Source organism: Theropithecus gelada, chromosome X, assembly GCF_003255815.1.
Source record: "Theropithecus gelada isolate Dixy chromosome X, Tgel_1.0, whole genome shotgun sequence".
In the NCBI taxonomy this organism is placed as follows: domain Eukaryota; kingdom Metazoa; phylum Chordata; class Mammalia; order Primates; family Cercopithecidae; genus Theropithecus; species Theropithecus gelada.
The window spans coordinates 34,415,333-34,428,072 of NC_037689.1; the positions used below are offsets into that span (position 1 = coordinate 34,415,333).

The 12,740-nt window shown below is 42.7% G+C and overlaps 1 protein-coding gene across 3 annotated transcripts in view; it reads left to right on the forward strand.

Moving 5' to 3' along the window:
• The first annotated feature begins 8,638 nt into the window (after positions 1–8,638).
• Positions 8,639–12,740, forward strand: part of PRPS2 (phosphoribosyl pyrophosphate synthetase 2) — a 34,694-nt gene continuing 30,592 nt past the window's right edge. For 2 of the 3 annotated variants that reach the window (XM_025373109.1, XM_025373110.1), the window contains exon 1: positions 8,639–8,897. In XM_025373109.1, the coding sequence (XP_025228894.1) occupies positions 8,776–8,897 (122 nt within the window). In that variant the 5' untranslated portion in view covers positions 8,639–8,775. The remainder of the gene's footprint in view (positions 8,898–12,740) is intronic. The other variant, XM_025373111.1, reaches the window with a different exon arrangement.

Genomic DNA, 12,740 nt, shown 5'->3' on the forward strand with positions numbered 1-12,740 from the left:
ACTCTGTCCTAGTCGCACAAGAGCAGCCACAGACAATATGTAGATGAATGAATGTGTAAATATGTAAAACTTGATTTACAAGAATGGGTTATAGACAGGATTTGGCCCATGGGCCATAACTTGCCAACCCCTGTTGTAGAGTTGTATGTTCAAGTTGGACCTCAAGTGTGAGGTCTGAGCTGAAGATACAAACATGAAAGTCATCAAGATTAAGTCATGGGCCTGGATGACATCAAGGAGAGTTTGTAGAAAGAATAAAGACAAGAAAGCCCAGGGTCACGCTTGGAGGCATCCCAACATTTCTTGGCGAGGTGGGATAATCCTTATCAAGACTGTGTTACCGGGATTGTTTAGAAGTAGAAAACATTATCACAAGGAAGGAGAAGGACTCTTTATACACTACGTTCATCTCTAATTGAAAGCCTTCTTCAACTGCTTACACTTACATGGGAGAGTGAAGTGGGGAGCAGGAGAGAGTAGTGGTAAAGAGCTGCTTGGCTCCACTATGTAGCTGTGTGGCCTTGGGCAAGTTATCTAACTTCTCTGTTTCTCAGTTTCTCTACCTGTGAAATGGGGATGAGAGTAATAAAACTGAACTCATAGGGTTGCTGCAAAGCCCTGCCATAGTAAGTGCTATGTACATACACAATATTGTTATTTCTTCTCTTAATTGCTACCTTATTCCAGAAAGGATTTGAGACAACTCGCTTTTATTGACCCTTGCTTAATTTAGACACTCACACCAAAGTTAAGCTCAGCCTAATTTCAATTACTTCATGTACATCAGAATATTATCCCGCCTCCTCCCCCGCAATGCAAATCCTTTACCCCCTTTAAGAATCTTCCATGTCCACTATTTCTAGAAGTGACTGATACAACCTGCATGAAAAGGACATTCCCCTTGGCAGCATCAGATTACATGGAATTACCAAGAGAAATCAGTGTAATTACATCTTCACCTTGCCTCTGAAGAAAGCTTTAATGACCAATTTTCACAGAAAGAAGCCAGTTTCATATTCATCTTCACTGAATTCAAGCGAGTTTTGTTTTTGTTCAGGTTTTCATTCTGTTGAGTATCACTATGGACTCACTGATTTTTACATATTTGGTACATTTCAAGCAACTAAAGTTGCATTAATTTTTGATGTTCACACTGTCCTACCTTTAATCAATAGTAGCCACTTTTTAATTAATTAATTTTGCTTTTGAGAGACGGAGGTCTCACTATGTTGCCCAGGCTGACCTCAAACTCCTGGGCTCAAGTGATCCTTCTGTGTTAGCCTCCGAGTCACCATGTTTATAGATATGCTACCATGTCTGGCAATAGTAATCATTTTAAACTGGCACCTTTATCCTTCTGACGTATTCCCCATCATCTTTGCTATATCTGAGACAAGATGTTCTGGTTCACTTCGTCCGTTCCTGATCCAGACCTTGAATTGGTCAAATCGCAAGAATACTTGATTCCTTTCCATGGAAAACAGTGTTCAAAAACCAAACTTCTGATTCTGGAAAGTGGTAATGAAAGTGAAGAAAATTTAACTTTTCTCTTCTTTCTCTAGTACAAACCTTATTTTAGGATAATCAAGTAGCCCAGAAGACGAAGGGAAGCTCTTTTGTACTGAAGAATTCCGGCTAATATTGTACACAGCAAAGATTAATAGAATTAGAAAGTTTGCATTTTACAAGGCTAAAATGCAGGCTTATAATGGAGGCTTACAAGGCTGTCAGCACCTTAAACCAGTGATCTATCTCAATATTATATCAAGACAACCTGACATGTTAGTATGTTAGATGTGATCATGGTCTTGGAATCATAAAGAAAAATGTCTTTATCTCTCCTTTCAAGAGCTTTATTGAGATTCAATTTATATATCATACAATTCACCCACTTAAAGTGTAAAATTCAATGACTTTTAGTATGTTCACAGAGTTGTGCACTCATCATAACAATTTTAAAACATTTTTATTACCACCCCAAAGAAATCCCATACCCTTTTGCTTTTAGCCCTGCCATCCCTCCATCTTCCCATCCCCCTAACTAACCCTAGGCAAACCCTGATTTACTTTCCGTATATAGACTTTCCTATTCTGAACATTTCATGTAAATGGAATCATGCACTAAGTGGTCTTTTGTGTCTGTATTCTTCACTTAGCATAATGTTTTCAAAGCTTCTGTAGTACATATCAGAATTTCATTCTCTTTAAAAGCTAAATAATATTTCATTGTACAGATGACCACATTTTGTTTATCCACTCATCAGCTGATGGACATCTGGGTTGATTTCATCTTTCGGCTATTGCAAATAGCGCTGCTGATAACATTCATGTAAACTATTCATTTGAATGCCTGTTTCCAACTCTCTTGAGTATATACCTAAGAGTGGAATTCCCAGCTCATATGGTCACTCTGACCATTTGAGGAACTTCCAGACTTTTCCAAAGCAGCTGCAACATTTGGAATTCCCATTAACAGTGTCTGAGGATTCCAATTTCTCCACATTTTCACCAACATTTGTCATCATTATCTTTTTTATCACAGCCAACATAGTGGGTATGAAGTGGCATCTCCTCATGGTTTTCACTGGCATTTCTCTGATGGCTAATTATGATGACTATCTTTTTTTCTTCTTCTTCTTTTTCTGGAGGCAGAGTCTCACTCTGTCTTCTAGGCTGGAGTGCAGTGGTGCAATCCTGGCTCACTGCAAACTCCGCCTCATGGGTTCAAGCAATTGTCCTGCCTCAGCCTCCCAAGTAGCTGAGATTACAGATGCCTGCCACCACACCCGGCTAATTTTTGTATTTTTAGTAGAGACAGGGTTTCTCCATGTTGACCAGGCTTGTCTCAAACTACTGACCTTGGGTGATCCACTCACCTTGGCCTCCCAAAGTGTTGGGATTTACAGGCGTGAGCCATGGCGCTGGCCTCTTTTCAAGTGTCTATTAGCCATCTGGATATCTTTTTTGGAGAAATGTCTACCGGATCTTTTGCCCACATATTTTTCATTTTTTAAGAGATTAAATTTTTTAAAGCAGTTTTAGGTTCACAGTAAATTAAGTGAAAAGTACAGAGACCTCCCATATACTCTCGGCCCACACACACGCACAGCCTCTCCTACTAACTAAAATCAATGTACGTACATTGACACGTCATTATCATCTAAAGTCCATAATTTACATCAAGGTCCACCCTTGATATTGTACACTCTATGAGTTTCAACAGATATGTAATGACATGCATCCACCATAGTAGTATCATAGAGTAGTTTCACTGCCCTAAAAATTCTCTGTGCCCCACCAATTCATCCGTCCTTCGCCTCTTGCCAATGACAACCACTGATCTTTTCACCATCTCTGCAGTTTTGCTTTTACCAGAATGTCATACAGGTGGAATACTACAGTCTGTAGCTTTTTCAGATTGGTTTATTTCACTTAGTAATATGCATTTAGGTTTCCTCCATGTCTTCTTATGACATAATAGCTCATTTATTTATAGTGCTGAATAGCTTTCCATTGTCTGGATGTGTCACAGTTTGTCTATTCACCTACTGAAGGACATCTTGGTTGCGCTGAAGTTTTAACAATTATGAATAAAGCTGCTATAAACATTCATGTGCAGTCTCCTTTGATCATTTTAAAATTTGGTTGTCTTTTAATTATTGAGTTGTGGTCATTTTTTATATATCCTAGATACAAGACCCTCATCAGATACATGATTTGCAAACATTTTCTCCCATTCTTTGGGTTGTTTTTCTCTTTCTTTCTTTCTTTCTTTTTTTTTGTTTTGTTTCGTTTTGTTTGAGAAGGAGTCTTGCTCTGTCGCCCAGGCTGGAGTGCAGTGGTGCAATCTCGGCTCATTGCAACCTCCGCCTCCTGGGTTCAAGTGATTCCCCTGCTTCAGCCTCCTGAGTAGCTGGGATTACAGGTGCGTGCTACCACGCCCGGCTAATGTCTTTTGTATTTTTAATAGAGACGGGGTTTCACCATGTTGGTCAGGCTGGTCTCGAACTCCTGATCTCGTGATCTGCCCACCTCAGCTTCCCAAAGTGCTGGGATTACAGGCGTGAGCCACCATGCCTGGACTTCTTTCACTTTCTTGATGGTATCCTTTGAAGCATAAGTTTTTCATTTTGATGTCCAGTTTATATATTTTTGTTGGTGGTGCTTGTGCTTTTGATGTCATATTAAAGAAATATTTGCCTAATCCAAAGTCATGAAAATTCATACCTATGTTTTCTTTTAAGGATTCCATAGTTTTAGGCTGGGTGCGGTGGCTCATGCCTATAATCCCAGCACTTTGGGAGGCCAAGGAGGGTGGATTACTTGAGCATGAGAGTTTGAGACCAGCCTGGGCAACATTTTTGTATTTTTTATAAAGATCCCATTTCTACAAAAAATACAAAAAATAGCTTGGTATGATGGAGTGCACCTGTAGTCCCAGCTACTCGGGAGGCTGAGGCAAGAGGATCACTTGAGCCCAGGAGGTCGAGACTGCAGTGAGCCGTGATCACACCACTGCACTCCAGCCTGGGCAATAGAGTGAGATTCTGCTAAAAAAAAAAAAAAAAAAAAAAAAGAAAGAAAAAGAAAAAGAGTTTTATAGTTTTAGCTCTTGCATTTAGGTCTTTGATCAATTTTAAATTAATGTTTGCATATGGTGATATGTCTTTATCTTTTTACAGATATATGCAGGCTAAATAATTTAGATGTGAATATATAACATCTGTAATTTACTTTAAAATACTTTAGATAAAAATAGATAAAGCAAACATGGGAAATTTTTGACAGCTACAAAATCTAGGTGGTGGGTACATGGGTGTTCATTATATTTTCATCTCTGTTTTTGAATTTTTCTTTAAACAATAGAAGTAAAAGGTAAAGTTTTAGAAATAAAAATTAGAAAAAATACTTGATTATGAGTGAAAATGTTATTAATACAGAATTAAAGTTGAATCTATTTTGGCTTATTTTTAAAATAAATTGTTTGTAAATGTTAGTGTTTCATAATAAGTTATAAATTATTTGCCACACCCCTAATAAAAACATACAAGGAAAAGGTTATGTCAGAGTGTCTTGGCATTGCTCTTAGGAACTAGTGTTCTAGAACTTCTTGTTCTAATACAGCAACTATCAGCCACATGTGACTGATGAGCACTTCAGATATGGCAAGTCCAAATTAAGATGTGCTCTAAGTGTAAAATCTATACTGGATTTTGAAGACTTGATACAAAAAATGCAAAATAGCTCATTAATATGTTTTATGTTGATTACATGTTGGAATGATAATATTTTGGATATTGGGTTAAAGGTATTATTAAAATTACCTTCACTTGTTTTTTATATTCTTTTAAAATACAGCTACTAAAGTATAAATTACATATGTGGCTTGCATTATATTTCTTTAAAAAAAGTTTAAAATTTTTTCATAGCATCATATAGGAAACAATCATTACATTTCTTTTGGACAGTACCATTCCAGAGAGAAAAGGACTGGGCTAGAAGATCCACATTCTAATTTCTTTGCTGCTTTCAACTAGCCATGTGTCTTTGGGCCATTTCTTCCATTTCTCAGCCCTAAAATAGTCAGGGATAAATTCACTCAGCAAATACTTAGACTTCTTACTACATACAAAGAACTTGGCCAGATGATGTAGGAAATAGAAGACGTGAAACTGTTCATAAATTCAAATCATTGTTTTACCATTAATCTCTATCCATGAGTCAATGAAGATAAAAATCAACAATGGAAAATATCTCATCATTTTTATTTTTTAAACTAACATTTCATCTTAAGATAATGTATATTTTATAAACAGTCTGAGACCTGGATCACATATGCACAGAGTATATGTTCTTTTTCTCTTCTAAGTCTTGGGTCTTTGAACAAGTGTTCCTCTTTTCCAGAGGCTCCCCAACTTCAAATGCTGTTCAAGAAGTGCACTGTGGTAGACAGTTGGTGGACAGTACTCTTGTCCTTTTGTTGTCCTATACCATGTTGACGGCTGGTCTTGGCCATGTAACTTGCTTTGGTCAATGAGACATTAGCAAGCAAGATAAAAGCAGAGGCTTGATAAGCACTTGCTCATTGAGACTTACCTTCTTAGAACACTCCTTGGAACCTTGCAGCCATGCTGTAAGGAAGCCCAAGCAACCACGAGGAAAGGCCCACATGGAGGAGAGAAGGGCCAGGGGTTCATTCAGACTAGTGATTCTCAACCTGTGGTGATTTTGCCCCTTGTAGGACATTTGACAATGTCTGGGGACACTTTTGGTTGTCACAGTGGTGGATAGGTGCTACTGGCATCTAGTGGGTAGAGGCGAGGGAGGTTGCTAAACATCCTGCAATGCACAGGACAGTCCCACAACAAAGAATTACCCAGCCTAAATATCAGTTGTGCTGAGGTTCAGAAACCTGCTCTAGACCAACGTTTCCCACAACCTGGCTCCTATGGATCAAGTATAAAGGCACTTGGGAGAGAAAGTGTTCGCACTTAAATAAAATCATCTGTAGCTACTCATTTACAAGTGACAGCTTTCTGAACAGTCTGTGACTCATGATGATTTTTCAATGATTCCCATTAGTATTCTCATCAACCCCAATGGCACATTTCACCTTGTTTACATTCAGCATTTAAGCAGAGTAACTCATCAAACTATTGAACCAACAATCATTGTATTAGATGCCCCAACTGAGATATTGTTTCTCCTTGGTGCTATCAAGGCCATGGTTTGTCACAATTCAATCCAAGCTTCCAAATCTGCAGCCATTTACCCACCCAAAGGCCAGGGGCTTTAACTTTTACTGTTTTATAGTCCATCAGCTTTGGTTCTGTGTTACCAAAGAACCACAGCCCCATCATGCTAAGCGGATGCCACTTTCCCTTTGAGAAGAGCATGTATATATTTAGAGGAATCCATTATTAGTCAATTTTATCTATGAGAGAAATTTTAAGTATATAAAAATTATAGTAATTTGCTGATAGTAAACTTTATTAGAAGAGTTTAAATATAACTACATTAGCAGACTCACTCAATAAAAATTTTAAACATAGTGGTCAAGTATAAATCTCATTGCTATGGTAATTAACTGTGAAATACATAGATAATAAACCATTGCAGATAGGGGTTTTTGTTTGTTTTCTCATATAATAGGGCACATACACATCTCTAGGCGGAATGAAAAAGGGCCAGAAATGTTGCTAAAATTGTTAGTTTAAATAACTTTTTGATAGGTTGGCAGATACAAAAGTTTACAAGAAACACTCGATATGCAAAGTAATTTCCTTGCAAAGTACAAGGACCCAGATGAAAAATCCCAATGATACGAATCACCCCAGCAATCTCCCAAATCCCATTATGAAGTCTGATTAGTGTAGGCTACAACCCAATTGCAAGTGGGCTTTGCTGTTGATGGAGAGCCAGTTCTTGGCAAACATTAGTAAAACCAAGCCATTTATCTACCCGGTTGAATCAGCCTTTGTTGAGGAGTGTGAAACTGTGACTAGCATCACCAACCAGCCCTCTATAGACAGGGACTGGTTTCCTTTCTCTTACACTTGGTTTGCGCCCTGAAGTTGGCTCTGGTACTGCATTGGCATCTTGAGAAAACCTTTTTGCTGGTTTCTAGCAGGAAAGAGGGGAAGGAGGCCTTGACTCCAGGGATGTGGAGGGACTGAGCTGGACTGTCTAGGGAGATCTGTGTTCCTGGGATCAGGCCCTTGAGCATCCGACAGGCGGAAGGTTGTGAAGTGGCCCAAGGACCATCACATCTACCGAAAAATGGTGAATGTGGGGGACTTGGTTTGATCCAGTGAGCCATCAAGAGCAACACTTCCCCTCAGCCTGTGATGAGGACTCACATAGTGGCTGGATTTTTTTAAGGACACATGGTGCGGGGGCAACTGTAGTTCAGGGGTCATCAAGTTTGAACTATGAAGGACCACATGGCCAATATTTACGTTTTGCAGACCAAGCAACAAAAGGGAAGATATTACGCAGGAACTTACATAACAAGAGAGAAAAAAAATTGTCACAATGTTTTTATTGATATAATCCAAAATACAATAATATTTGAGTACAATTATTTGCAACCCACATCTATTAATAAGAGAAAAGGAATTCTTTTGCCGGGGGGATAGTTCTCTTCATTGGAGTTCAAAGGCGGTGTCTGCTATCATCACATAAAGTGCAAATGTTCATGTATGAAAACGATGCTTAGCTCTCTGGTACAAACACAGGGAGCTCTCGCGATCTGGCCCATAGACTGTAGTTTGCAGACCCTTGCCATAGTTGAACACCAGTCGCCCACACTGGATTTGCGATGTTCCGGGGTGGGAAGTCGCTCCGGGCTGCGAAGCACCTCGAGGGATCCCCCCAGCCCCCCGCCCCGTCCCGAACTCTCCCTCTGAGCCCAGCTAACCGCGGTTCATTGGCTCTCCCCGCGAGGCAGGTCTGGAAGGTCAAGAATGAGGCTCGGAGCTCTCTCGCGGAGCAAGGACACCTTCGGGCTTCAGGACCACCCAGGGCGTCCAAAACTGCTGCCAGGGCTGTGCCCCCGCCCCCTGGCACTTTCCAGCTCCCCCTCCACTGCCGCTCTTCCTCCCTCTCGGCCCCCTCCAGCTCCTCCTCTGGCTCCTCCCCCTCCGCTCCTCCCCTTCCCTACATCTAGCCGCCGCGCTTTCCCGCTCCCGCAGCAGCAGCCCCCCGCGTCGCTGTCGCTGTCGCCTCCGCCACCTCCTCCGCCGCCGCGCGCCCCTCGGAGTCCCGCGCCCCACCATGCCCAACATCGTGCTGTTCAGCGGCAGCTCGCATCAGGACCTGTCCCAGCGCGTGGCCGACCGTCTGGGCCTGGAGCTGGGCAAGGTGGTCACCAAGAAGTTCAGCAACCAGGAGACCAGGTGGGGGCCACGCTGGCGGCCGGGCTAGGGAGAGCGCAGGGCACGCGGCTGCGGGGCCGGGTTGGGGGCCGGCGCCTGCCCGGGCCACCTCCGCGGCCGCCGCGCTCCCCCTTCCGGGGCGGGACGGTGGCAACGCGGCCTCCGCGCCCCCGCGCCATCGCCTGCGAAGAAGCCGAGGCTGGGCGCCGCGCGTCCCGGTGCGCGCCCCGGCTGTACCCCCGGCGGCAGGGCCTTTGGTCCTGGGACCGCGGCGACTCCGCGGTCCCGAGCCGCTCCCGGCCTCCCAGCGGCGCTGCCGGGCCTGGCGTCCCCATCCCGGAAGGGAGACGTCTGGGCGGTCACAGACCGTCGGGGAGAGTGGGCGAAGCGGGCGGGAACCGCATCGGGTCAGCGCGCGGTGGAGGGACGTCCAGGGTTGGCTGGTCCCAGTTTCCGCGTCCCTGCAAAGCTGAACCTCAGACCAGTGCGTGCGACTAAAGGTTTCTCCCGACCCCAACTCCGGTTGCACAGTGGGTTTACCTGGGGACGGTCTGAACGCTGCCTCCCCCACCTGCCCCCAAGGGTTTGATCCAACGGGCGGAGGATCAGCGATTTTACAGCTTCCCAGTTGACTCTCCTGAGCAGCCAGGGCGCAGACCACTGCGTTATCCAGAGCGTGGAGTTGTGCCAAGGTTTGAAAGACTGTGAGAACCCCAGGGCGCACGTGCTGGGCTCCCCTCTGCTCCCACTACTCTTGCTGCTTCAAAGATGATGGACTTTCAGCTTCCTTCTTGTTCTGGGACTCTGCTGTGTACAGCAACAATGCCGTGATTCGACTGTAACTTACACCCATTTCTCAAGCCCAGGAGAAGTGGTCGCCTCTGCCTGTGGGTCAGGTGGTGGCCATCCTCGGAAGCTGACCTGGGGGGGCTCCTTTGTCCACGTGCCTGAGTCCACACAGCCCCTTGACTCATTTCAAATTGGTCTCATTTTTCCCCCTTCTTCCTCCAATATCTAGTACCGTTAACTGTCCACGGTTACTGATAATTTTTATATCTTTGGCAAAGATCCAATTTAACCAGCATTTTCTAGAAATGGTGCCAGAACAGTTGGACACCCATATGCCCAAAAAATAAGAAATTCCATCCATACTTTTCACCATTTGTAAAAATTAACTTTGAAGTGGATCATAGACCTAAGTGTAAAATCTAGAACTATTAAATTTCTAGGAGAAAATCTTGATGACTTGGGGTCAGGCAAAAATTTCTTAATGAGGAGTTATGTTAATACTGATGGGAAAGGTACTATTTTTTGGCAAGTCGGCTTTTTAGGATATGTGAATCTTATGTGACTTCCTCCAGGTGGCAAATTCCAGTTATGGCTCCGATGATAATATAAGTGAAGAAACATTGTGAATGAGTGGCAGGTGGACTTTGGCTAAAGAATTCCGCTCTGCAGTGTTTAATGCAGAAGTCTGAGAGGATGGTGTAGGGCTCTGGAGAAGGATAGAGCTAGGTTTGAGTGTTGCAATATTTTGCCAGTCTTGTTCAAGTTTCAGTCGCTTTAGGAACATGAGAAGAATAGTTTTTGTTCAGAAGGTGTTGTCATATGAGTAAAGGAGAAATTTCTTGGTGAAGTAAATTTTGAAAGCAAGTATGTTGCCCTTCCATGTACTCAGTGCTGCATGATCTTTTGCTAAGGAGCATGGTTAATCTAGATCAGTTCACTGCTAAGTCAGTGTTGAGTTTCTCCTAAAAATACCGCATGTGCCGTTGGGCAAAACTCACTCAGACATTGAGGTATGATTGTTTATACATTTGGTTCAAATATAAAGCAGACTCACTTTTATTTCGTTTTTGGTGTTTTATAACCATCACTTGATAATTAGAAATTGTGGGGCCTCAAAAACCACTCAGCATGAAGTTTGGGAATTGCCTATATAGCTATATTTTATGTTTTTAATATATAGAATATAAAAGGTTCACTGCCTGATTTTTCTCTTTTCCATGAACTGTACAAGTACAGAGCTTAATTTTTATAAACAGCCCTCTCTGGACTGGGTACTGTGCTAGGAATCCAGCTTTTAACTGTGTGATTGTAGAGAGGAGAAACTGAAGGGCAAAAGGAAGACAAAATTCATTCAGTTCATGTAAGGGCCCCTTCTTGAATCTGTCACTGAACTAGAATCAGAAATCTGGTTTGCTGTCTCCTGGCCATCAATCCTCCCATTTTACATTTTTTATACGCTACTTAACTGAACATAGAGCCTTCTAATTTTACCTTTTCATCCCTAAATCATTTCAGATATGCAGGGAGAGGTCCGCTCCAGCTTCACTATAGACCATGGAAATTCCATGGTGACATCTTAGGACAGCAGGTGTCTAGATGTCTCTGTTGTAACATTTTACCCTGGTCAGTTAACCTGCTGGCAGAATCTTAAGCTATACTGTGAGACAAGGTTATACAAAGTTATACGAGGTTATCGGTTACCATGTAATAAATAAAGAGCTTAATGGCTTAAAACCGTAATTGTTGATTTGGCTTACAAATCTGCAATTTGGGAAGGGCTCAGTGAAGAAAACTTGTTTTTGCCCCATATGGTCACAGCTGAGGTGGCTAACTGGGGCTGGAGGGTTCTTGAAGATGGCTCACATGACTGGTAAAAACTGGTAGCAAAAGTTGTTACTAGCTTTTGCCCAGGAGCTTGGTTAGGAACCTCAGCTCCTCTTCCTGTAGACCTCTCCATGGGGCTGCTTGAGCTTCCTTATAGCATGGAAGCTGGGTTCTAAGAGCACATGTTCCAAAAGACAGGACATTGAAGCCACCAGTCCATTAAGGACTGGGCTTGAAAGTTGGTGTATCATAATTTCTGTCATAAGCTGTTGGGCAAGTACAGAGCCCTCCCAGATTCAAGGGCGGGAGACTAGACCCTGCTCCTTGATGGGAAAAGTGTTAAGAGTCTGTGGCTATCTTTTAGTTACCATGCCAGTTTATTGTTGAGTCAGTGATGCTTTTCAGCCTTTTTATTTGGGGGTCAATAAAGATCCTCTGGCGGAACGGCAAATGGATGCTGCCTTCTGGCCACAATTTTTTAAAGACCTAGAATAAAGGTAGTCATGATCATCTTTTTGAGTAGAAGCAGGACTAGCTTTAGGGGAAAAGTTGCCATGGTGATGATATTCTCTGTCCTCCCCTGGACTGCTAGTCATATGAGAATTGAGGTTCCTGAGGAAAAACAGGCCAAAGAATCTAATCTTGTGGGATAAACGTCATAAGACCAGGAGTTGGCAAAGTTTTTCTGTAAAGGGCCAAATCGTAAATATTTTAGGCAGTGCTAGCACGCGTAGTCTCTGTTGCTGCTGTGTCTTACAGTTCTGTAAATCCCCTTGCCTCAGTAATGTCTGTCACAGGTTAGCAGGGCTGCATTCTCTTCTGAAGCTCTAGGGGAGAATCTGTTCCCGTGCCTTTTCCAGTTTGTAGAGGCAGCCCACATTCCTTCACTATTGGCCTCTTCCACCTTCAATTTCAGCAACAAAATGTTGCTCTGACCCTGCTTCTGCTGTTTCCCTCTTGCATTTTTAAGGGCCCTGTGATTACAATGGGCCAATTTAAATAATCCAGGATAATTTCCCCATGTTAAGGTCAGCTGGTGAGCAACCTGAATGCCATCTGCAAACTTATTTCCCCTTTGCCATATAAACTCACATATTCAAAGGATTAGGATGTAGACATCTTTAGGGGGCCATTATTCTGCCCACCACGCCATTCTTAACTCACAGGCCATAGAAAAACGGCCTGTGTGCTGTGTTTTGTCGACCTCTCAGCTATATAATACTGTACTTGATTTCTGCTGTAGTTCATTTT